Here is a 25,545-nt window from a genome sequence, read left to right as displayed (position 1 = left end):
GATGCCCGCCTCCGAGCAGTACATGGTTGTGCCGCCCCGGTCCCCCACAATGCACTGTGCCTCCTGTCCGGGTGGCTCGTATGCTTGGACTGACTTGCTGGGTATCGCTGTGGCTTTGTAGGTGCCTGAACACAGTATTTCGTGCTCCCCGAATGGTCCAGGTGAACTTAGCACCCAAGTACTTCATGCATGTCTAACGGGCACTTACTAAGATCCAGGGGAACCGGCCTAGTAACAGGCATGCCACACGTGTACACACCCAGCACACAGCGCCCGTAGCACACACTGTGGGGAGCGCCACGGCCGCCGTCTACAGGTAAGTTACCGTCACTCCTCACCAAAGCAAAAACCCGACCAGCAACCGATCACAAACACAAAAGAACTAAAGTCCCCATTACAGCTTATATATAGAAAGAGACGATAACGAGCGGAGTCATAATGTCAGAACATTACTTATTCTGTATTATACTCCAGAGCTGCAATCACTATTCTGCTGGTGCAGTCACTGTGCACATACATTACATTACTGATCCCGAGTTACCTCCTGTATTATACTCCAGAGCTGCACTCACTATTCTGCTGGTGCAGTCACTGTGTACATACATTACATTACTGATCCTGAGTTACATCCTGTATTATACTCCAGAGCTGCACTCACTATTCTGCTGGTGCTGTCACTGTGTACATACATTACATTACTGATCCTGAGTTACATCCTGTATTATACTCCAGAGCTGCACTCACTATTCTGCTGGTGCAGTCGCTGTGTACATACATTACATTACTGATCCTGAGTTACATCCTGTATTATTCTGCAGAGCTGCACTCACTATTCTGCTTGTGCAGTCACTGTGTACATACATTACATTACTGATCCTGAGTTACATCCTGTATTAAACCCCAGAGCTGCACTCACTATTCTGCTGGTGCAGTCACTGTGTACATACATTACATTACTGATCCTGAGTTACATCCTGTATTATACTCCAGAGCTGCACTCACTATTCTGCTGGTGCAGTCACTGTGTACATACATTACATTACTGATCCTGAGTTACATCCTGTATTATACCCCAGGGCTGCACTCACTATTCTGCTGGTGCAGTCACTGTGTGCATACATTACATTACTGATCCTGAGTTACATCCTGTATTATACTCCAGAGCTGCACTCACTATTCTGCTGGTGGAGTCACTGTGTACAAACATTACTGATCCTGTACTGATCCTGAGTTACATCCTGTATTATACTCCAGAGCTGCACTCACTATTCTGCTGGTGCAGTCACTGTGTACATACATTACATTACTGATCCTGAGTTACATCCTGTATTATCCTCCAGAGCTGCACTCACTATTCTGCTGGTGCATTCACTGTGTACATACATTACATTACTGATCCTGAGTTACATCCTGTATTATACTCCAGAGCTGCACTCACTATTCTGCTGGTGCAGTCACTGTGTACATACATTACATTACTGATCCTGAGTTACATCCTGTATTATACTCCAGAGCTGCACTCACTATTCTGCTGGTGCAGTCACTGTGTACATACATTACTGATCCTGAGTTACATCCTGTATTATCCTCCAGAGCTGCACTCACTATTCTGCTGGTGCAATCACTGTGTACATACATTACATTACTGATCCTGAGTTACATCCTGTATTATACTCCAGAGCTGCACTCACTATTCTGCTGGTGCAGTCACTGTGTACATACATTACATTACCGATCCTGAGTTACCTCCTGTATTATACTCCAGAGCTGCAGTCACTATTCTGTTGGTGCAGTCACTGTGTACATACATTACATTACTGATCCTGAGTTACCTCCTGTATTATACTCCAGAGCTGTACTCACTATTCTGCTGGTGCAGTCACTGTGTACATACATTACATTACTGATCCTGAGTTACATCCTGTATTATACTCCAGAGCTGCACTCACTATTCTGCTGGTGCAGTCACTGTGTACATACATTACTGATCCTGAGTTACATCCTGTATTATACTCCAGAGCGGCACTCACTATTCTGCTGGTGGAGTCACTGTGTACATACATTACATTACTGATCCTGAGTTACATCCTGTATTATACCCCAGAGCTGCACTCACTATTCTGCTGGTGCAGTCACTGTGTACATACATTACTGATCCTGAGTTACATCCTGTATTATACCCCAGAGCGGCACTCACTATTCTGCTGGTGCAGTCACTGTGTACATACATTACATTACTGATCCTGAGTTACATCCTGTATTATACTCCAGAGCTGCGCTCACTATTCTGCTGGTGCAGTCACTGTGTACATACATTACATTACTGATCCTGAGTTACATCCTGTATTATACTCCAGAGCTGCACTCACTATTCTGCTGGTGCAGTCACTGTGTACATACATTACTGATCCTGAGTTACATCCTGTATTATACTCCCAGAGCTGCACTCACTATTCTGCTGGTGCAGACACTGTGTACATACATTACATTACTGATCCTGAGTTACATCCTGTATTATACCCCAGAGCTGCACTCACTATTCTGCTGGTGCAGTCACTGTGTACATTACATTACTGATCCTGAGTTACATCCTGTATTATACTCCAGAGCTGCACTCACTATTCTGCTGGTGCAGTCACTGTGTACATACATTACTGATCCTGAGTTACCTCCTATATTATACTCCAGAGCTGCACTCACTATTCTGCTGGTGCAGTCACTGTGTACATACATTACTGATCCTGAGTTACCTCCTATATTATACTCCAGAGCTGCACTCACTATTCTGCTGGTGCAGTCACTGTGTACATTACATTACTGATCCTGAGTTACATCCTGTATTATACTCCAGAGCTGCACTCACTATTCTGCTGGTGCAGTCACTGTGTACATACATTACTGATCCTGAGTTACCTCCTATATTATACTCCAGAGCTGCACTCACTATTCTGCTGGTGCAGTCACTGTGTACATACATTACTGATCCTGAGTTACCTCCTGTATTATACCCCAGAGCGGCACTCACTATTCTGCTGGTGCAGTCACTGTGTACATGACTCACCCCCTGGGCCAGTGCTGTAGTGCGGCGCGCGGGGGATACCCGGAGCCGGATCCGATGGGGGTAGTAGTCTTCGTGTGGCGGTGACCCGGTCCGCGCCCAGGGTGGTCAAACTTAGTGGCGGTTATTGGTATGATGGTATTAGTGTCCGACTACGCCACCCGTTGAATGCGGTTATGAAACCGCCGCTGCAGGGCAGACCGCTGAGGCCGGTGGTATAGGTGTGCAGCAATGTTGATATAACCCCCAACGGGAGAGGTATGGCCTCAGGGCAGCGGATGTGGATGATGTTGGGAGTGATGGTGTGGATGTCCCAGCACTAACGGTGCGACAAGGAAGCACGGAAACGCGAGGGTACAGTTCAGGGCCTTTACTGATGGTACAAGGCAAATTCCCCCGGGAGTACTGGCTAGTAGTTGGGGCCTGGTTAGTCTGCGAGTAAGCCGGAGTTCCCCTGGCCAGATGGAGATGTAGGCCTTCCCGTTAGTCAGTACCCTTCCTGGCTACCCTGCTTTCGGCGGTTACAAGTAGCCCACGTCCCTGGGTATACCGTGTGGTGCTCACCCGTATGGCTGGTGACCTGGGGCCTCCTGTTAGCCTCCGCTCCGGGATGGCGGTGCTGGTCCCTTCGTTGTGACTGAGCCTCCGGGCTTTTATGGCCAGAGGACCTGGAATCCCCTGCCGGATGGATTCTGCTGCTGGGTATATCTTAGTCCCCACAGCCTCGGACTCCTGTGTCCGGTTTTTGTACCTTCTCCCAGGGCGAGCTCTGCACAGCTCCAGCCCCTGGCGCTTCTCCTTGGCTCCTACAGAGCTCCTGATGTCTATCTGTCCCTGTTTCTGGTGTCCAGACCAGACTCCGTCTCTGTCTGGAACTCCTCTCTCTAACCCTGCTTCAGCCCCAGTTTATATAGGGGAAGTTCTTCCCCTCCCAGGACTGGGCAGGAGGTGTGGCATGCTTAGGATTCCTGCCCAGGAGACCTCCCACCTGCTCACAGACGCAATACTGCTATTACTGTGGAAACCAGACCCCTGGGGTGCCACATACATACATTACATTACTGATCCTGAGTTACATCCTGTATTATACTCCAGAGCTGCACTCACTATTCTGCTGGTGCAGTCACTGTGTACATACATTACATTACTGATCCTGAGTTACATCCTGTATTATACTCCAGAGCTGCACTCACTATTCTGCTGGTGCAGTCACTGTGTACATACATTACTGATCCTGAGTTACATCCTGTATTATCCTCCAGAGCTGCACTCACTATTCTGCTGGTGCAATCACTGTGTACATACATTACATTACTGATCCTGAGTTACATCCTGTATTATACTCCAGAGCTGCACTCACTATTCTGCTGGTGCAGTCACTGTGTACATACATTACATTACTGATCCTGAGTTACCTCCTGTATTATACTCCAGAGCTATACTCACTATTCTGCTGGTGCAGTCACTGTGTACATACATTACATTACTGATCCTGAGTTACATCCTGTATTATACTCCAGAGCGGCACTCACTATTCTGCTGGTGGAGTCACTGTGTACATACATTACATTACTGATCCTGAGTTACATCCTGTATTATACCCCAGAGCTGCACTCACTATTCTGCTGGTGCAGTCACTGTGTACATACATTACTGATCCTGAGTTACATCCTGTATTATACCCCAGAGCGGCACTCACTATTCTGCTGGTGCAGTCACTGTGTACATACATTACTGATCCTGAGTTACATCCTGTATTATACTCCAGAGCTGCACTCACTATTCTGCTGGTGCAGTCACTGTGTACATACATTACATTACTGATCCTGAGTTACATCCTGTATTATACTCCCAGAGCTGCACTCACTATTCTGCTGGTGCAGACACTGTGTACATACATTACATTACTGATCCTGAGTTACATCCTGTATTATACCCCAGAGCTGCACTCACTATTCTGCTGGTGCAGTCACTGTGTACATTACATTACTGATCCTGAGTTACATCCTGTATTATACTCCAGAGCTGCACTCACTATTCTGCTGGTGCAGTCACTGTGTACATACATTACTGATCCTGAGTTACCTCCTATATTATACTCCAGAGCTGCACTCACTATTCTGCTGGTGCAGTCACTGTGTACATACATTACTGATCCTGAGTTACATCCTGTATTATACCCCAGAGCGGCACTCACTATTCTGCTGGTGCAGTCACTGTGTACATGACTCACCCCCTGGGCTAGTGCTGTAGTGCGGCGCGCGTGCGCGCGGGGGATACCCGGAGCCGGATCCGATGGGGGTAGTAGTCTTCGTGTGGCGGTGACCCGGTCCGCGCCCAGGGTGGTCAAACTTAGTGGCGGTTATTGGTATGATGGTATTAGTGTCCGACTACGCCACCCGTTGAATGCGGTTATGAAACCGCCGCTGCAGGGCAGACCGCTGAGGCCGGTGGTATAGGTGTGCAGCAATGTTGATATAACCCCCAACGGGAGAGGTATGGCCTCAGGGCAGCGGATGTGGATGATGTTGGGAGTGATGGTGTGGATGTCCCAGCACTAACGGTGCGACAAGGAAGCACGGAAACGCGAGGGTACAGTTCAGGGCCTTTACTGATGGTACAAGGCAAATTCCCCCGGGAGTACTGGCTAGTAGTTGGGGCCTGGTTAGTCTGCGAGTAAGCCGGAGTTCCCCTGGCCAGGTGGAGTTGTAGGCCTTCCCGTTAGTCTGTACCCTTCCTGGCTACCCTGCTTTCGGCGGTTACAAGTAGCCCACGTCCCTGGGTATACCGTGTGGTGCTCACCCGTATGGCTGGTGACCTGGGGCCTCCTGTTAGCCTCCGCTCCGGGATGGCGGTGCTGGTCCCTTCGTTGTGACTGAGCCTCCGGGCTTTTATGGCCAGAGGACCTGGAATCCCCTGCCGGATGGATTCTGCTGCTGGGTATATCTTAGTCCCCACAGCCTCGGACTCCTGTGTCCGGTTTTTGTACCTTCACCCAGGGCGAGCTCTGCACAGCTCCAGCCCCTGGCGCTTCTCCTTGGCTCCTACAGAGCTCCTGATGTCTATCTGTCCCTGTTTCTGGTGTCCAGACCAGACTCCGTCTCTGTCTGGAACTCCTCTCTCTAACCCTGCTTCAGCCCCAGTTTATATAGGGGAAGTTCTTCCCCTCCCAGGACTGGGCAGGAGGTGTGGCATGCTTAGGATTCCTGCCCAGGAGACCTCCCACCTGCTCACAGACGCAATACTGCTATTACTGTGGAAACCAGACCCCTGGGGTGCCACATACATACATTACATTACTGATCCTGAGTTACATCCTGTATTATACTCCAGAGCTGCACTCACTATTCTGCTGGTGCAGTCACTGTGTACATACATTACATTACTGATCCTGAGTTACATCCTGTATTATACTCCAGAGCTGCACTCACTATTCTGCTGGTGCAGTCACTGTGTACATACATTACTGATCCTGAGTTACATCCTGTATTATCCTCCAGAGCTGCACTCACTATTCTGCTGGTGCAATCACTGTGTACATACATTACATTACTGATCCTGAGTTACATCCTGTATTATACTCCAGAGCTGCACTCACTATTCTGCTGGTGCAGTCACTGTGTACATACATTACATTACTGATCCTGAGTTACCTCCTGTATTATACTCCAGAGCTGCAGTCACTATTCTGTTGGTGCAGTCACTGTGTACATACATTACATTACTGATCCTGAGTTACCTCCTGTATTATACTCCAGAGCTGTACTCACTATTCTGCTGGTGCAGTCACTGTGTACATACATTACATTACTGATCCTGAGTTACATCCTGTATTATACTCCAGAGCTGCACTCACTATTCTGCTGGTGCAGTCACTGTGTACATACATTACTGATCCTGAGTTACATCCTGTATTATACTCCAGAGCGGCACTCACTATTCTGCTGGTGGAGTCACTGTGTACATACATTACATTACTGATCCTGAGTTACATCCTGTATTATACCCCAGAGCTGCACTCACTATTCTGTTGGTGCAGTCACTGTGTACATACATTACATTACTGATCCTGAGTTACCTCCTGTATTATACTCCAGAGCTGTACTCACTATTCTGCTGGTGCAGTCACTGTGTACATACATTACATTACTGATCCTGAGTTACATCCTGTATTATACTCCAGAGCTGCACTCACTATTCTGCTGGTGCAGTCACTGTGTACATACATTACTGATCCTGAGTTACATCCTGTATTATACCCCAGAGCGGCACTCACTATTCTGCTGGTGCAGTCACTGTGTACATACATTACTGATCCTGAGTTACATCCTGTATTATACCCCAGAGCGGCACTCACTATTCTGCTGGTGCAGTCACTGTGTACATACATTACTGATCCTGAGTTACCTCCTATATTATACTCCAGAGCGGCACTCACTATTCTGCTGGTGCAGTCACTGTGTACATGACTCACCCCCTGGGCCAGTGATGTAGTGCGGCGCGCATGCGCGCGGGGGATACCCGGAGCCGGATCCGATGGGGGTAGTAGTCTTCGTGTGGCGGTGACCCGGTCCGCGCCCAGGGTGGTCAAACTTAGTGGCGGTTATTGGTATGATGGTATTAGTGTCCGACTACGCCACCCGTTGAATGCGGTTATGAAACCGCCGCTGCAGGGCAGACCGCTGAGGCCGGTGGTATAGGTGTGCAGCAATGTTGATATAACCCCCAACGGGAGAGGTATGGCCTCAGGGCAGCGGATGTGGATGATGTTGGGAGTGATGGTGTGGATGTCCCAGCACTAACGGTGCGACAAGGAAGCACGGAAACGCGAGGGTACAGTTCAGGGCCTTTACTGATGGTACAAGGCAAATTCCCCCGGGAGTACTGGCTAGTAGTTGGGGCCTGGTTAGTCTGCGAGTAAGCCGGAGTTCCCCTGGCCAGGTGGAGTTGTAGGCCTTCCCGTTAGTCTGTACCCTTCCTGGCTACCCTGCTTTCGGCGGTTACAAGTAGCCCACGTCCCTGGGTATACCGTGTGGTGCTCACCCGTATGGCTGGTGACCTGGGGCCTCCTGTTAGCCTCCGCTCCGGGATGGCGGTGCTGGTCCCTTCGTTGTGACTGAGCCTCCGGGCTTTTATGGCCAGAGGACCTGGAATCCCCTGCCGGATGGATTCTGCTGCTGGGTATATCTTAGTCCCCACAGCCTCGGACTCCTGTGTCCGGTTTTTGTACCTTCTCCCAGGGCGAGCTCTGCACAGCTCCAGCCCCTGGCGCTTCTCCTTGGCTCCTACAGAGCTCCTGATGTCTATCTGTCCCTGTTTCTGGTGTCCAGACCAGACTCCGTCTCTGTCTGGAACTCCTCTCTCTAACCCTGCTTCAGCCCCAGTTTATATAGGGGAAGTTCTTCCCCTCCCAGGACTGGGCAGGAGGTGTGGCATGCTTAGGATTCCTGCCCAGGAGACCTCCCACCTGCTCACAGACGCAATACTGCTATTACTGTGGAAACCAGACCCCTGGGGTGCCACATACATACATTACATTACTGATCCTGAGTTACATCCTGTATTATACTCCAGAGCTGCACTCACTATTCTGCTGGTGCAGTCACTGTGTACATACATTACATTACTGATCCTGAGTTACATCCTGTATTATACTCCAGAGCTGCACTCACTATTCTGTTGGTGGAGTCACTGTGTACATACGTTAGACTTGTGAGTGCAGCTCCGGAGCACAGTGACTGCCTGAGTAGTATTATTCTATCTATAATCTGTAATCTGAGGCTTGTGTACGTACAATTCTGTTCTTTATCTCATGCACTACAGACATTAGTCCACCAGGAGGCGCTGTATTCCATGTAGCTATGGGCCCCTGAGGATGGGGCCAGCTGTGGTTGGCGCCGCCGTCACTTTGGCTCCTGGCGGGTGCGATGAGACCCTGCGCCGGACCTCCCTCTCCAGGAATTGATGTGACAGTGAACATGAGGAAAGGGAATGACCTGCGGGGTGGGGCGCAGTACGGGGCCCTGTCCTGACCCAGGACTATAGGACCCTGAACCTGCCGCATTGTGCTCTGGGTAATCGCCAATATGGCCAAAAGCCAACAGTGGTGCAGATCGCCGTCAGTAGTGTTCCCTTATTCTGTCCTTCCACTATTGGACTCCGGGGGCGCTGTCCAGCTCTCCTGCATGACTAGACCATTGGACCTGGTCTTCTTGTCCTTACAGTCGGGATCCTGCATTTTTCCCAGTAGATGAGTTGGTTTTTCAACTCTGGTGGCTTTTTGACTGATCAGGATTAGAAAACATGGCCGCCTTCGTCCAGCAGCGCCACTGCTGGTTGAGTCTGGTATCGCAGCTCGGTTATATTGAAATGAAGGTTTTTGGAAGAAAGCAGGCATGGTTTTCTACGAGGCCTAAGCTCCTTCCCAGGTCAGAGATAGTCTTATTCCGTCCTCCCAGCAGAAGCGCTCTGGGACTCTCCGCCTCCACCACAAGTCCCAGCATGCCTCGGCCAGCAGAGCCCCAGGTTGCTGCCTCCTCAGCACTTGGGTGATTCTTCCTCCTTCTCTTCTCTCCTCCTCATTGACTTCCATCGTTCACCTGAAGGTTGTGGCCGGATCCCGCTCGTCCATCCATCCATGCCGAGCAGATCCAGGTGCCCAGCACAGCGCGAGGGGTCCCCTACATGCCGCATTGCAGGAGCAGCCCCCACACAGGGTGCGACCCCCTATGTGGACTGGAAGGGGCGCTCCTCTCACTTGCTGGATAATTCTTTTTATCTGTTACAGATTTTGAGTCTCTGATGCCGAATACCTTTGAGTCTGAAGGTCGCGTGTTCTTGGCTCCAAGGTAATGTAACCTTCAATGTTCCCGGACCCTTCCTCCCAGCTGTATTATCCCTTAAAATGCAAATAAGGGAAATAGAGCCCCACCCCCTGGACTCTGTATGAGCCAATCAGTAGAGAAGAGGTGGATCACATGACTCAGGGGGTGGAGCTAGCCTTTTACCTTTATCGGGTTCCCACCCAGCGGCCACATTGTAAGGAGCCGCCCCAGTGTTTGTGAGCGTTCCTCGTCTTGGTTCCTGACCTGTCTTCTCCGTTCTCTCCTCCATGTCCTCGTCTCCTCTCTCGCAGGCAGTACTGCCAGGACTTGGAACAGTCCGAAAACAACACCGAGTTCTTGCTGAACTTCATCTCACTCATGGAGAAAGTGACGCCGGACTCCAAGCAGTGTGAGTGTTATAGCAGGATCAAGGATGGAAGATGGCGGAGGATCGTGGTCCATGGTGCTGGTGGATGGTGATGGTTGTCAATGATGCTGGTGGATGATTGTTAATGAGGACGTTGGTAGTGGATGATGATGATAGTGGTGGTGGATGCTGGTTAATGATGATGTTCATGGTGGATGATGGTGTTGGACTACGTTCTATGATAATGGTGGTGGATGATAATGACGACGGTGATGGCTGATGATGGTGGATGCTGGTGTTGGATCGTGTTCCATGATGGTGGATAATAAGGGATGATGTTGATGGTGGTGGATGCTGGTTAATGATGATGGTATTGGATTGTGTTCGATGATGATGATGGCGGTGGATGATGGTTAATGAGGACGGTGGTGGATGATGATGGTGGATGCTGGTGTTGGATCTTGTTCGATGGTGGTGGATGATGGTTAATGATGATGGTGGTGGATGCTGGTTAATGATGATGTTGATTATGGATGATGGTGTTGGATTGTGTTCGATGATGATGGTGGTGGATGATGGTTAATGAAGACGGTGGTGGATGATGATGACTGGTGTTTGATGGTGGATGCTGGTGTTGGATATGTTCGATGATGGTGGTGGATGATAGGGGATGATGGTGGTGGTGGATGATGGTTAATGATGATGGTGGTGGATGATGGTTAATGATAATGATGGTGGTTGATGATGGTGGTGGTGGATGATGATGATGGCGGTGGATGAGGGTGGATGATGATGATGGCGGTGGTGATGACGACATTGCTTTCCTGTTCCTCAGGTGACAGCTTCCTCCTGCATAACCTGATCCTGGATACGGGCATCACACGGGATCTGGCCGACAGAGTCTGGAAGGATAAGGACCTTCTCACGTAAGGAGACTGTGGCTGCTGGACAATCACTACTTCACAGAAACACCCTGAAGACTGACAGCATCCGTCTATGAATAGTGATCGTCAGCAGGATCGTTGGTAATGGGTGACTGTCATCAGGAAAACAATAATTAATGAGCAAGAAAATGTGACCCCCGGCCCGGCACGGGTTACCTACTGAGTGTAGTCTACTTGTACCCTCCATGTTACATCCACCAATACCATAGACAGCCCCTGACATCTCATCAGAGACTGTCTACAGCTGTGACTGGTGCTGGGACCTCTCGGTGACTGCTGTGGTGCAGATGACGCCTTCGCCCTGTAGCTCCATGTTCTCCTCATCCGCTTCTTCCTCCGCACAGGTACGGGCTCCTCGCTGTCTTTTCTGCTACTGATGGAGGCATCACCCGAGTCTTCCCCAACAAGTGAGTGCTGGAAATGGCGCAGCCTAAACACATCGTGAATGTTACATGGACACATCGTCTCCTCTATCGCACGTGATCTCTGCTCCGTCTCACATCTTCTCTACTAACTCTCGTGTCTCGCCTCTGCTCCTCTCTCTCTGTCTCGCCTCTGCTCCTCTCTCTCTGTCTCGCCTCTGCTCCTCTCTCTCTGTCTCGCCTCTGCTCTTCTGTCTCTGTCTCGTCTCTGTCTTGCCTCTGCTCCGCTCTCTGTCTCGCCTCTGCTCCGCTCACTGTCTCGCCTCTGCTCCGCTCTCTGTCTCGCCTCTGCTCCGCTCTCTCTGTCTCGCCTCTGCTCCGCTCTCTGTCTCGCCTCTGCTCGTCTCTCTGTCTCGCGTCTGCTACTCTCTCTCTCTGTCTCGCCTCTGCTCCGCTCTCTCTGTCTCGCCTCTGCTCCGCTCTCTCTGTCTCGCCTCTGCTCCGCTCTCTCTGTCTCGCCTCTGCTCCTCTCTCTCTGTCTCGCCTCTGCTCCGCTCTCTGTCTCGCCTCTGCTCCGCTCTCTCTGTCTCGCCTCTGCTCCTCTCTCTCTGTCTCGCCTCTGCTCCTCTCTCTCTATCTCGCCTCTGCTCCTCTCTCTCTGTCTCGCCTCTGCTCCTCTCTCTCTGTCTCGCCTCTGCTCCTCTCTCTCTGTCTCGCCTCTGCTCCTCTCTCTCTGTCTCGCCTCTGCTCCTCTCTCTCTGTCTCGCCTCTGCTCCTCTCTCTCTGTCTCGCCTCTGCTTCTCTCTCTGTGTCTCGCCTCTGCTCCTCTCTCTCTGTGTCTCGCCTCTGCTCCTCTCTCTCTGTCTCGCCTCTGCTCCGCTCTCTCTGTCTCGCCTCTGCTCCGCTCTCTGTCTCGCCTCTGCTCCGCTCTCTGTCTCGCCTCTGCTCCGCTCTCTGTCTCGCCTCTGCTCCGCTCTCTGTCTCGCCTCTGCTCCGCTCTCTGTTTCGCCTCTGCTCCGCTCTCTGTCTCGCCTCTGCTCCGCTCTCTGTCTCGCCTCTGCTCCGCTCTCTGTCTCGCCTCTGCTCCGCTCTCTGTCTCGCCTCTGCTCCGCTCTCTGCCTCGCCTCTGCTTCGCTCTCTCTCTGCCTCGCCTCTGCTCCGCTCTCTCTCTGCCTCGCCTCTGCTCCGCTCTCTCTGCCTCGCCTCTGCTCCGCTCTCTCTCTGCCTCGCCTCTGCTCCGCTCTCTCTCTGCCTCGCCTCTGCTCCGCTCTCTCTCTGCCTCGCCTCTGCTCCGCTCTCTCTCTGCCTCGCCTCTGCTCCGCTCTCTCTCTGCCTCGCCTCTGCTCCGCTCTCTCTCTGCCTCGCCTCTGCTCCGCTCTCTCTGCCTCGCCTCTGCTCCGCTCTCTCTGCCTCGCCTCTGCTCCGCTCTCTCTGCCTCGCCTCTGCTCCGCTCTCTCTGCCTCTCCTCTGCTCCGCTCTCTCTGCCTCTCCTCTGCTCCGCTCTCTCTGCCTCGCCTCTGCTCCGCTGTCTGTCTCGCCTCTGCTCCGCTGTCTGCCTCGCCTCTGCTCCGCTCTCTCTGCCTCGCCTCTGCTCCGCTCTCTGTCTCGCCTCTGCTCCGCTCTCTGTCTCGCCTCTGCTCCGCTCTCTGTCTCGCCTCTGCTCCGCTCTCTGTCTCGCCTCTGCTCTGCTCTCTGTCTCGCCTCTGCTCCGCTCTCTGTCTCGCCTCTGCTCCGCTCTCTCTCTGCCTCGCCTCTGCTCCGCTCTCTCTCTGCCTCGCCTCTGCTCCGCTCTCTCTCTGCCTCGTCTCTGCTCCGCTCTCTCTCTGCCTCGCCTCTGCTCCGCTCTCTCTCTGCCTCGCCTCTGCTCCGCTCTCTCTCTGCCTCGCCTCTGCTCCGCTCTCTCTCTGCCTCGCCTCTGCTCCGTTCTTTCTCTGCCTCGCCTCTGCTCCGCTCTCTCTCTGCCTCGCCTCTGCTCCGCTCTCTCTCTGCCTCGCCTCTGCTCCGCTCTCTCTCTGCCTCGCCTCTGCTCCGCTCTCTCTCTGCCTCGCCTCTGCTCCGCTCTCTCTCTGCCTCGCCTCTGCTCCGCTCTCTCTGTCTCGCCTCTGCTCCGCTCTCTCTGCCTCGCCTCTGCTCCGCTCTCTGTCTCGCCTCTGCTCCGCTCTCTGTCTCGCCTCTGCTCCGCTCTCTGTCTCGCCTCTGCTCCGCTCTCTGTCTTGCCTCTGCTCCGCTCTCTCTCTGCCTCGCCTCTGCTCCGCTCTCTCTCTGTCTCGCCTCTGCTCCGCTCTCTCTCTGCCTCGCCTCTGCTCCGCTCTCTCTCTGCCTCGTCTCTGCTCCACTCTCTCTCTGCCTCGCCTCTGCTCCGCTCTCTCTCTGCCTCGCCTCTGCTCCGCTCTCTCTCTGCCTCGCCTCTGCTCCGCTCTCTCTCTGCCTCGCCTCTGCTCCGTTCTTTCTCTGCCTCGCCTCTGCTCCGCTCTCTCTCTGCCTCGCCTCTGCTCCGCTCTCTCTCTGCCTCGCCTCTGCTCCGCTCTCTCTCTGCCTCGCCTCTGCTCCGCTCTCTCTCTGCCTCACCTCTGCTCCGCTCTCTCTCTGCCTCGCCTCTGCTCCGCTCTCTCTGTCTCGCCTCTGCTCCGCTCTCTCTGTCTCGCCTCTGCTCCGCTCTCTCTGTCTCGCCTCTGCTCCGCTCTCTCTGTCTCGCCTCTGCTCCGCTCTCTCTGTCTCGCCTCTGCTCCGCTCTCTCTGTCTCGCCTCTGCTCCGTTCTCTCTGTCTCGCCTCTGCTCCGTTCTCTCTCTGTCTCGCCTCTGCTCCGTTCTCTCTCTGTCTCGCCTCTGCTCCGCTCTTTCTGTCTCGCCTCTGCTCCGTTCTCTCTGTCTCGCCTCTGCTCCGCTCTCTCTGTCTCGCCTCTGCTCCGTTCTCTCTGTCTCGCCTCTGCTCCGCTCTCTCTGTCTCGCCTCTGCTCCGCTCTTTCTGTCTCGCCTCTGCTCCGCTCTCTCTGTCTCGCCTCTGCTTCGTTCTCTCTGTCTCGCCTCTGCTTCGTTCTCTCTGTCTCGCCTCTGCTCCGCTCTCTCTGTCTCGCCTCTACTCCGCTCTCTCTGTCTCGCCTCTGCTCCGCTCTCTCTGTCTCGCCTCTGCTCCGCTCTCTCTGCCTCGCCTCTGCTCCGCTCTCTCTGTCTCGCCTCTGCTCCGCTCTCTCTGTCTCGCCTCTGCTCCGTTCTCTCTGTCTCGCCTCTGCTCCGCTCTCTCTCTGTCTCGCCTCTGCTCGCTCTCTCTCTGTCTCGCCTCTGCTCCGCTCTGTCTCGCCTCTGCTCCGCTCTGTCTCGCCTCTGCTCCGCTCTCTGTCTCGCCTCTGCTCCGCTCTCTGTCTCGCCTCTGCTCCGCTCTCTGTCACGCCTCTGCTCCGCTCTCTGCCTCGCCTCTGCTCCGCTCTCTCTGCCTCGCCTCTGCTCCGCTCTCTCTGCCTCGCCTCTGCTCCGCTCTCTCTCTGCCTCGCCTCTGCTCCGCTCTCTCTCTGCCTCGCCTCTGCTCCGCTCTCTCTCTGCCTCGCCTCTGCTCCGCTCTCTCTCTGCCTCGCCTCTGCTCCGCTCTCTCTCTGCCTCGCCTCTGCTCCGCTCTCTCTCTGCCTCGCCTCTGCTCCGCTCTCTCTCTGCCTCGCCTCTGCTCCGCTCTCTCTCTGCCTCGCCTCTGCTCCGCTCTCTCTCTCTCTCTGCCTCGCCTCTGCTCCGCTCTCTCTCTGCCTCGCCTCTGCTCCGCTCTCTCTCTGCCTCGCCTCTGCTCCGCTCTCTCTGCCTCGCCTCTGCTCCGCTCTCTCTGCCTCGCCTCTGCTCCGCTCTCTCTGCCTCGCCTCTACTCCGCTCTCTCTGCCTCGCCTCAGCTCCGCTCTCTCTGCCTCGCCTCTGCTCCGCTGTCTGTCTCGCCTCTGCTCCGCTGTCTGTCTCGCCTCTGCTCCGCTCTCTCTGCCTCGCCTCTGCTCCGCTCTCTGTCTCGCCTCTGCTCCGCTCTCTGTCTCGCCTCTGCTCCGCTCTCTGTCTCGCCTCTGCTCCGCTCTCTGTCTCGCCTCTGCTCCGCTCTCTGTCTCGCCTCTGCTCCGCTCTCTGTCTCGCCTCTGCTCTGCTCTCTGTCTCGCCTCTGCTCTGCTCTCTGTCTCGCCTCTGCTCTGCTCTCTGTCTCGCCTCTGCTCCGCTCTCTCTCTGCCTCGCCTCTGCTCCGCTCTCTCTCTGCCTCGCCTCTGCTCCGCTCTCTCTGCCTCGCCTCTGCTCCGCTCTCTCTCTGCCTCGCCTCTGCTCCGCTCTCTCTCTGCCTCGCCTCTGCTCCGCTCTCTCTCTGCTCCGCTCTCTCTCTGCCTCGCCTCTGCTCCGCTTTCTGTCTCGCCTCTGCTCCGCTCTCTGTCTCGCCTCTGCTCCGCTCTCTCTGTCTCGCCTCTGCTCCGCTCTCTCTGTCTCGCCTCTGCTCCGCTCTCTCTGTCTCGCCTCTGCTCGGCTCTCTCTGTCTCGCCTCTGCTCCGCTCTCTCTGTCTCGCCTCTGCTCCGCTCTCTCTGTCTCGCCTCTGCTCCATTCTCTCTCTGTCTCGCCTCTGCTCCGCTCTTTCTGTCTCGCCTCTGCTCCTTTCTCTCTGTCTTGCCTCTGCTCCTTTCTCTCTGTCTCGCCTCTGCTCCGTTCTCTCTGTCTCGCCTCTGCTCCGCTCTCTCTCTGTCTCGCCTCTGCTCCGCTCTTTCTGTCTCGCCTCTGCTCCGCTCTCTCTGTCTCGCCTCTGCTCCGTTCTCTCTGTCTCGCCTCTGCTCCGCTCTCTCTGTCTCGCCTCTGCTCCGCTCTCTCTGTCTCGCCTCTGCTCCGCTCTCTCTGACTCGCCTCTGCTCCGCTCTCTCTGTCTCGCCTCTGCTCCGCTCTCTCTGTCTCGCCTCTGCTCCGCTCTCTCTGCCTCGCCTCTGCTCCGCTCTCTCTGTCTCGCCTCTGCTCCGCTCTTTCTGTTTCGCCTCTGCTCCGTTCTCTCTGTCTCGCCTCTGCTCCGCTCTCTCTCTGTCTCGCCTCTGCTCCGCTCTCTGTCTCGCCTCTGCTCCGCTCTCTGTCTCGCCTCTGCTCCGCTCTCTGTCTCGCCTCTGCTCCGCTCTCTGTCTCGCCTCTGCTCCGCTCTCTCTCTGCCTCGCCTCTGCTCCGCTCTCTCTCTGCCTCGCCTCTGCTCCGCTCTCTCTGTCTCGCCTCTGCTCCGCTCTCTCTGCCTCGCCTCTGCTCCGCTCTCTCTGCCTCGCCTCTGCTCCGCTCTCTCTGCCTCGCCTCTGCTCCGCTCTCTCTGCCTCGCCTCTGCTCCGCTCTCTCTGCCTCGCCTCTGCTCCGCTCTCTCTGCCTTGCCTCTGCTCCGCTCTCTCTGCTTCGCCTCTGCTCCGCTGTCTGCCTCGCCTCTGCTCCGCTCTCTCTGCCTCGCCTCTGCTCCGCTCTCTCTGCCTCGCCTCTGCTCCGCTCTTTCTGTCTCGCCTCTGCTCCGCTCTCTGTCTCGCCTCTGCTCCGTTCTCTGTCTCGCCTCTGCTCCGCTCTCTGTCTCGCCTCTGCTCCGCTCTCTGTCTCGCCTCTGCTCCGCTCTCTGTCTCGCCTCTGCTCCGCTCTCTGCCTCGCCTCTGCTCCGCTCTCTCTCTGCCTCGCCTCTGCTCCGCTCTCTCTCTGCCTCGCCTCTGCTCCGCTCTCTCTCTGCCTCGCCTCTGCTCCGCTCTCTCTCTGCCTCGCCTCTGCTCCGCTCTCTCTCTGCCTCGCCTCTGCTCCGCTCTCTCTCTGCCTCGCCTCTGCTCCGCTCTCTCTCTGTCTCGCCTCTGCTCCGCTCTCTCTGTCTCGCCTCTGCTCCGTTCTCTGTCTCGCCTCTGCTCCGTTCTCTGTCTCGCCTCTGCTCCGCTCTCTCTGTCTCGCCTCTGCTTCGCTCTCTGTCTCGCCTCTGCTCCGCTCTCTCTGTCTCGCCACTGCTCCGCTCTCTGTCTCGCCTCTGCTCCGCTCTCTCTGTCTCGCCTCTGCTCCGCTCTCTCTGTCTCGCCTCTGCTCCGCTCTCTCTGTCTCGCCTCTGCTCCGCTCTCTCTGTCTCGCCTCTGCTCCGTTCTCTGTCTCGCCTCTGCTCCGTTCTCTCTCTGTCTCGCCTCTGCTCCGCTCTTTCTGTCTCGCCTCTGCTCCGTTCTCTGTCTCGCCTCTGCTCCGCTCTCTCTGTCTCGCCTCTGCTCCGCTCTCTCACTGCCTCGCCTCTGCTCCGCTCTCTGTCTCGCCTCTGCTCCGCTCTCTCTCTGCCTCGCCTCTGCTCCGCTCTCTTACTGCCTCGCCTCTGCTCCGCTCTCTGTCTCGCCTCTGCTCCGCTCTCTCACTGCCTCGCCTCTGCTCCGCTCTCTCACTGCCTCGCCTCTGCTCCTCTCTCTCTCTGCCTCGCCTCTGCTCCGCTCTCTCTCTGCCTCGCCTCTGCTCCGCTCTCTCTCTGCCTCGCCTCTGCTCCGCTCTCTCTCTGCCTCGCCTCTGCTCCGCTCTCTCTCTTTGCCTCGCCTCTGCTCCGCTCTCTCTCTGCCTCGCCTCTGCTCCGCTCTCTCACTGCCTCGCCTCTGCTCCGCTCTCTCACTGCCTCGCCTCTGCTCCGCTCTCTCTCTGCCTCGCCTCTGCTCCGCTCTCTCTCTGCCTCGCCTCTGCTCCGCTCTCTCTCTGCCTCGCCTCTGCTCCGCTCTCTCTCTGCCTCGCCTCTGCTCCGCTCTCTCTCTGCCTCGCCTCTGCTCCGCTCTCTCTCTGCCTCACCTCTGCTCCGCTCTCTCTCTGCCTCGCCTCTGCTCCGTTCTCTCTGTCTCGCCTCTGCTCCGCTCTCTCTGTCTCGCCTCTGCTCCGCTCTCTCTGTCTCGCCTCTGCTCCGCTCTCTCTGTCTCGCCTCTGCTCCGCTCTCTCTGTCTCGCCTCTGCTCCGCTCTCTCTGTCTCGCCTCTGCTCCGTTCTCTGTCTCGCCTCTGCTTCGTTCTCTCTCTGTCTCGCCTCTGCTCCGCTCTTTCTGTCTCGCCTCTGCTCCGTTCTCTGTCTCGCCTCTGCTCCGCTCTCTGTCTCGCCTCTGCTCCGCTCTCTCACTGCCTCGCCTCTGCTCCGCTCTCTGTCTCGCCTCTGCTCCGCTCTCTCTCTGCCTCGCCTCTGCTCCGCTCTCTTACTGCCTCGCCTCTGCTCCGCTCTCTGTCTCGCCTCTGCTCCGCTCTCTCACTGCCTCGCCTCTGCTCCGCTCTCTCACTGCCTCGCCTCTGCTCCGCTCTCTCTCTGCCTCGCCTCTGCTCCGCTCTCTCTCTGCCTCGCCTCTGCTCCGCTCTCTCTCTGCCTCGCCTCTGCTCCGCTCTCTCTCTGCCTCGCCTCTGCTCCGCTCTCTCTCTGCCTCGCCTCTGCTCCGCTCTCTCTCTTTGCCTCGCCTCTGCTCCGCTCTCTCTCTGCCTCGCCTCTGCTCCGCTCTCTCACTGCCTCGCCTCTGCTCCGCTCTCTCACTGCCTCGCCTCTGCTCCGCTCTCTCTCTGCCTCGCCTCTGCTTCGCTCTCTCACTGCCTCGCCTCTGCTCCGCTCTCTCACTGCCTCGCCTCTGCTCCGCTCTCTCTCTGCCTCGCCTCTGCTCCGCTCTCTCTCTGCCTCGCCTCTGCTCCGCTCTCTCTCTGCCTCGCCTCTGCTCCGCTCTCTCTCTGCCTCGCCTCTGCTCCGCTCTCTCTCTGCCTCGCCTCTGCTCCGCGCTCTCTCTGCCTCGCCTCTGCTCCGCTCTCTCTCTGTCTCGCCTCTGCTCCGCTCTCTCTCTGCCTCGCCTCTGCTCCGCTCTCTCTCTGCCTCGCCTCTGCTCCGCTCTCTCTCTGCCTCGCCTCTGCTCCGCTCTCTCTCTGCCTCGCCTCTGCTCCGCTCTCTCTCTGCCTCGCCTCTGCTCCGCTCTCTCTCTGCCTCACCTCTGCTCCGCTCTCTCTCTGTCTCGCCTCTGCTCCGTTCTCTCTGTCTCGCCTCTGCTCCGCTCTCTCTGTCTCGCCTCTGCTCCGCTCTCTCTGTCTCGCCTCTGCTCCGCTCTCTCTGTCTCGCCTCTGCTCCGCTCTCTCTGTCTCGCCTCTGCTCCGCTCTCACATCTTTTTACCTCTTACTCGTCTCGTGTCTCCAGGGCTGCAGATGACTGGATGGAGGACATGGAGCCTCATAACGCCACATTTTACAGAAGAAGTCTTGACAACAAGGGCTACATATTCCGCGCACCTTATAGAGAACGTGAGTTTTGATCATTAAATGATGTGAGAAATGTGGGAGGCGAGGAGGAGCGTGGGGAGCGCTGGATGGCAGGGGGAGCGCTGGAGGCGAGGAGGAGCGCTAGAGGCAAGGATGAGCGTGGGGAGCGCTGGAGGCATGGGGAGAGCTGGATGGCAGGGAGAGTGCTGGAGGCGAGGAGGAGCGCTGGAGGCGAGGATGAGCGTGGGGAGCTCTGGAGGCGAGGATGAGCGCGGGGAGCGCTGGAGGCGAGGGGGAGCGCTGGATGGCAGGGGGAGCGCTGGAGGTGAGGGGGAATTCTGGATGGCAGGGGGAGCGCTGGAGACAAGGAGGAGCTCGGGGAGCGCTGGAGGCGAGGGGGAGCGCTGGATGGCAGGGAGAGTGCTGGAGGCGAGGAGGAGCGCTAGAGGCGAGGATGAGCGTGGGGAGCTCTGGAGGCGAGGATGAGCGCGGGGAGCGCTGGAGGCGAGGGGGAGCGCTGGATGGCAGGTGGAGCGCTGGAGGTGAGGGGGAGCGCTGGAGGTGAGGGGGAGCGCTGGAGGCGAGGGGGAGCGCTGGAGGCGAGGGGGAGCGCTGGAGGTGAGGGGGAGCGCTGGAGGCGAGGAGGAGGATGGGATGAAGAAGAGCGGTGAGGAACACGAAGTGAAGACATAAGTGCGGGATAAGCGTCGGGGACAGGTGCTGAGTCTTTGAGGAAGATCTGAGATTAGGACTGAGGAGAACAAGTCCTAATTCCGGTTCCTCTGTTGTCTCGTCAGCTGGTTACCGACCATCAGATCTGGAGAATAACACGGTGGGGATACTGGTGAGCACGGCCGTGGACCTCGAGATCGACGGCAGAAAACTCAAACCTGCAGGTATTTTCCGTGGCTGGGACTGTTGGGGGCGCTACAAGAAACTGACCCATGAGAGATGACTGGAGACGTATCACAACCTTCCTCACAGTATGACCTTCACGTCATCTTCATCTTCATTATTCTCCATTTTTTTTCCCTAGTTGTCGGAGTCAAGTTGGATCTTGAGGCGTGGGTGGAAAAGTTCAAAATCCTGGCCAGTAACCATTCTGAAGTGAATCCTCAAGGACCCCGCAAGGTGAGCGGCCCCTGCGCCCCCAGGTCCTGTCTAGTTCTACTACGTCCCTCCGGCCTCACATTGTCCTGTAGACTGAAGCGTCTTCTCCTCTTGTCTCCAGCAATGTAGTCCTTCCAGCAGCTGCGAGATGGACTGTGACATCAACAGTGAGGTACGTGCCCCCCTCCCATCATCAGAGACCCCCAGTACAACCAACACCACAGTTATCTAATAGGAGACAGCTCCACTGGATGAGGGATGCTCTATGTGACATGTCAGACGTGCCTCTTCTCTGCAGGATTTACTCTGCGTCCTCATCGATGATGGTGGATTTCTCGTCATGTCCAATCAGCTGGACCACTGGTCACAGGTAATGCAGGAGAGCGAAGACCATCAGCAGAATAGTGAGTGCAGCTCTGGAGTATAATACAGGATATAACTCAGGATCAGTAATGTAATGTATGTACACAGTGACTGCACCAGCAGAATAGTGAGCGCAGCTCTGGAGTATAATACAGAATGTTACTCAGGATCAGTAATGTAATGTATGTGCACAGTGACTGCACCAGCAGAATAGTGAGCGCAGCTCTGGAGTATAATACAGGATGTAACTCAGGATCAGTAATGTAATGTATGTACACAGTGACTGCACCAGCAGAATAGTGAGCGCAGCTCTGGAGTATAATACAGGATGTAACTCAGGATCAGTAATGTAATGTATGTACACAGTGACTGCACCAGCAGAATAGTGAGCGCAGCTCTGGAGTATAATACAGGATGTAACTCAGGATCAGTAATGTAATGTATGTACACAGTTACTGCACCAGCAGAATAGTGAGTGCAGCTCTGGAGTATAATACAGGATGTAACTCAGGATCAGTAATGTAATGTATGTACACAGTGACTGCACCAGCAGAATAGTGAGTGCAGCTCTGGAGTATAATACAGGAGGTAACTCAGGATCAGTAATGTAATGTGTGTACACAGTGACTGCACCAGCAGAATAGTGAGTGCAGCTCTGGGGAATAATACAGGATGTAACTCAGGATCAGTAATGTAATGTATGTACACAGTGTCTGCACCAGCAGAATAGTGAGCGCAGCTCTGGGGTATAATACAGGATGTAACTCAGGATCAGTAATGTAATGTATGTAAACAGTGACTGCACCAGCAGAATAGTGAGCGCAGCTCTGGAGTATAATACAGGATGTAACTCAGGATCAGTACAGGATCAGTGTTGTAATGTATGTACACAGTGACTGCACCAGCAGAATAGTGAGCGCAGCTCTGGAGTATAATACAGGATGTAACTCAGGATCAGTAATGTAATGTATGTACACAGTGTCTGCACCAGCAGAATAGTGAGTGCAGCTCTGGAGTATAATACAGGATGTAACTCAGGATCAGTAATGTAATGTATGTACACAGTGACTGCACCAGCAGAATAGTGAGTGCAGCTCTGGAGTATAATACAGGAGGTAACTCAGGATCAGTAATGTAATGTGTGTACACAGTGACTGCACCAGCAGAATAGTGAGTGCAGCTCTGGGGAATAATACAGGATGTAACTCAGGATCAGTAATGTAATGTATGTACACAGTGTCTGCACCAGCAGAATAGTGAGCGCAGCTCTGGGGTATAATACAGGATGTAACTCAGGATCAGTAATGTAATGTATGTACACAGTGTCTGCACCAGCAGAATAGTGAGCGCAGCTCTGGAGTATAATACAGGATGTAACTCAGGATCAGTACAGGATCAGTGTTGTAATGTATGGACACAGTGACTGTACCAGCAGAATAGTGAGTGCAGCTCTGGAGTATAATACAGGATGTAACTCAGGAATCAGTAATGTAATGTATGTACAGAGTGACTGCACCAGCAGAATAGTGAGTGCAGCTCTGGAGTATAATACAGGATGTAACTCAGGATCAGTACAGGATCAGTGTTGTAATGTATGGACACAGTGACTGTACCAGCAGAATAGTGAGTGCAGCTCTGGGGTATAATACAGGATGTAACTCAGGATCAGTACAGGATCAGTGTTGTAATGTATGGACACAGTGATTGTACCAGCAGAATAGTGAGTGCAGCTCTGGAGTATAATACAGGATGTAACTCAGGAATCAGTAATGTAATGTATGTACAGAGTGACTTCACCAGCAGAATAGTGAGTGCAGCTCTGGAGTATAATACAGGATGTAACTCAGGATCAGTAATGTAATGTATGTACACAGTGACTCCACCAGCAGAATAGTGAGTGCAGCTCTGGAGTATAATACAGGATGTAACTCAGGATCAGTAATGTAATGTATGTACACAGTGACTCCACCAGCAGAATAGTGAGTGCAGCTCTGGAGTATAATACAGGATGTAACTCAGGATCAGTAATGTAATGTATGTACACAGTGACTGCACCAGCAGAATAGTGAGTGCAGCTCTGGAGTATAATACAGAATGTTACTCAGGATCAGTAATGTAATGTATGTACACAGTGACTGCACCAGCAGAATAGTGAGCGCAGCTCTGGAGTATAATACAGGATGTAACTCAGGATCAGTAATGTAATGTATGTACACAGTGACTCCACCAGCAGAATAGTGAGTGCAGCTCTGGAGTATAATACAGGATGTAACTCAGGATCAGTAATGTAATGTATGTACACAGTGACTGCACCAGCAGAATAATGAGTGCAGCTCTGGAGTATAATACAGAATGTTACTCAGGATCAGTAATGTAATGTATGTACACAGTGACTGCACCAGCAGAATAGTGAGTGCAGCTCTGGAGTATAATACAGGATGTAACTCAGGATCAGTAATGTAATGTATGTACACAGTGACTGCACCAGCAGAATAGTGAGTGCAGCTCTGGAGTATAATACAGGATGTAACTCAGGATCAGTAATGTAATGTATGTACACAGTGACTGCACCAGCAGAATAGTGAGTGCAGCTCTGGAGTATAATACAGTAGGTAACTCAGGATCAGTAATGTAATGTATATACACAGTGACTGCACCAGCAGAATAGTGAGCGCAGCTCTGGGGTATAATACAGGATGTAACTCAGGATCAGTAATGTAATGTATGTAAACAGTGACTGCACCAGCAGAATAGTGAGTGCAGCTCTGGAGTATAATACAGGATGTAACTCAGGATCAGTACAGGATCAGTGTTGTAATGTATGGACACAGTGACTGTACCAGCAGAATAGTGATTGCAGCTCTGGAGTATAATACAGGATGTAACTCAGGAATCAGTAATGTAATGTATGTACAGAGTGACTGCACCAGCAGAATAGTGAGTGCAGCTCTGGAGTATAATACAGGATGTAACTCAGGATCAGTAATGTAATGTATGTACAGAGTGACTGCACCAGCAGAATAGTGAGTGCAGCTCTGGAGTATAATACAGGATGTAACTCAGGATCAGTAATGTAATGTATGTACACAGTGACTGCACCAGCAGAATAGTGAGTGCAGCTCTGGAGTATAATACAGGATGTAACTCAGGATCAGTAATGTAATGTATGTACAGAGTGACTGCACCAGCAGAATAGTGAGTGCAGCTCTGGGGTATAATACAGGAGGTGACTCAGGATCAGTAATGTAATGTATGGACACAGTGACTGTACCAGCAGAATAGTGAGTGCAGCTCTGGAGTATAATACAGGATGTAACTCAGGAATCAGTAATGTAATGTATGTACACAGTGACTGCACCAGCAGAATAGTGAGCGCAGCTCTGGAGTATAATACAGGAGGTAACTCAGGATCAGTAATGTAATGTATGTACACAGTGACTACACCAGCAGAATAGTGAGTGCAGCTGTGGAGTATAATACAGGATGTAACTCAGGATCAGTAATGTAATGTATATACACAGTGACTGCACCAGCAGAATAGTGAGTGCAGCTCTGGAGTATAATACAGGATGTAACTCAGGATCAGTAATGTAATGTATGTACACAGTGACTGCACCAGCAGAATCGTGAGTGCAGCTCTGGAGTATAATACAGGAGGTAACTCAGGATCAGTAATGTAATGTATGTACACAGTGACTACACCAGCAGAATAGTGAGTGCAGCTGTGGAGTATAATACAGGATGTAACTCAGGATCAGTAATGTAATGTATATACACAGTGACTGCACCAGCAGAATAGTGAGTGCAGCTCTGGAGTATAATACAGGATGTAACTCAGGATCAGTAATGTAATGTATGTACACAGTGACTACACCAGCAGAATAGTGAGTGCAGCTGTGGAGTATAATACAGGATGTAACTCAGGATCAGTAATGTAATGTATGTACAGAGTGACTGCACCAGCAGAATAGTGAGTGCAGCTCTGGAGTATAATACAGGATGTAACTCAGGATCAGTACAGGATCAGTGTTGTAATGTATGGACACAGTGACTGTACCAGCAGAATAGTGAGTGCAGCTCTGGGGTATAATACAGGATGTAACTCAGGATCAGTACAGGATCAGTGTTGTAATGTATGGACACAGTGACTGTACCAGCAGAATAGTGAGTGCAGCTCTGGAGTATAATACAGGATGTAACTCAGGAATCAGTAATGTAATGTATGTACAGAGTGACTGCACCAGCAGAATAGTGAGTGCAGCTCTGCAGTATAATACAGGATGTAACTCAGGATCAGTAATGTAATGTATGTACACAGTGACTCCACCAGCAGAATAGTGAGTGCAGCTCTGGA

The 25,545-nt window shown here is 53.6% G+C and overlaps 1 protein-coding gene across 2 annotated transcripts in view; it reads left to right on the top strand.

Annotated features, from left to right (window-relative positions):
• Positions 1-25,545, top strand: part of CACNA2D2 (calcium voltage-gated channel auxiliary subunit alpha2delta 2) — a 259,816-nt gene that overhangs the window by 219,541 nt on the left and 14,730 nt on the right. For both annotated transcript variants that reach the window (XM_073645132.1, XM_073645131.1), the window contains 9 exons: positions 9,846-9,906; positions 10,194-10,291; positions 11,085-11,175; positions 11,538-11,600; positions 19,657-19,760; positions 20,516-20,614; positions 20,755-20,849; positions 20,950-21,000; positions 21,127-21,198. In XM_073645132.1, the coding sequence (XP_073501233.1) occupies positions 9,846-9,906; positions 10,194-10,291; positions 11,085-11,175; positions 11,538-11,600; positions 19,657-19,760; positions 20,516-20,614; positions 20,755-20,849; positions 20,950-21,000; positions 21,127-21,198 (734 nt within the window). The remainder of the gene's footprint in view (positions 1-9,845; positions 9,907-10,193; positions 10,292-11,084; positions 11,176-11,537; positions 11,601-19,656; positions 19,761-20,515; positions 20,615-20,754; positions 20,850-20,949; positions 21,001-21,126; positions 21,199-25,545) is intronic.

The sequence above is a fragment of the Phyllobates terribilis genome, unplaced genomic scaffold (assembly GCF_046119375.1).
Source record: "Phyllobates terribilis strain yellow unplaced genomic scaffold, ASM4611937v1 Scaffold_8__6_contigs__length_399053987, whole genome shotgun sequence".
Lineage (NCBI taxonomy): Eukaryota > Metazoa > Chordata > Amphibia > Anura > Dendrobatidae > Phyllobates > Phyllobates terribilis.
This window is presented reverse-complemented; position numbering and strand designations above follow the sequence as displayed.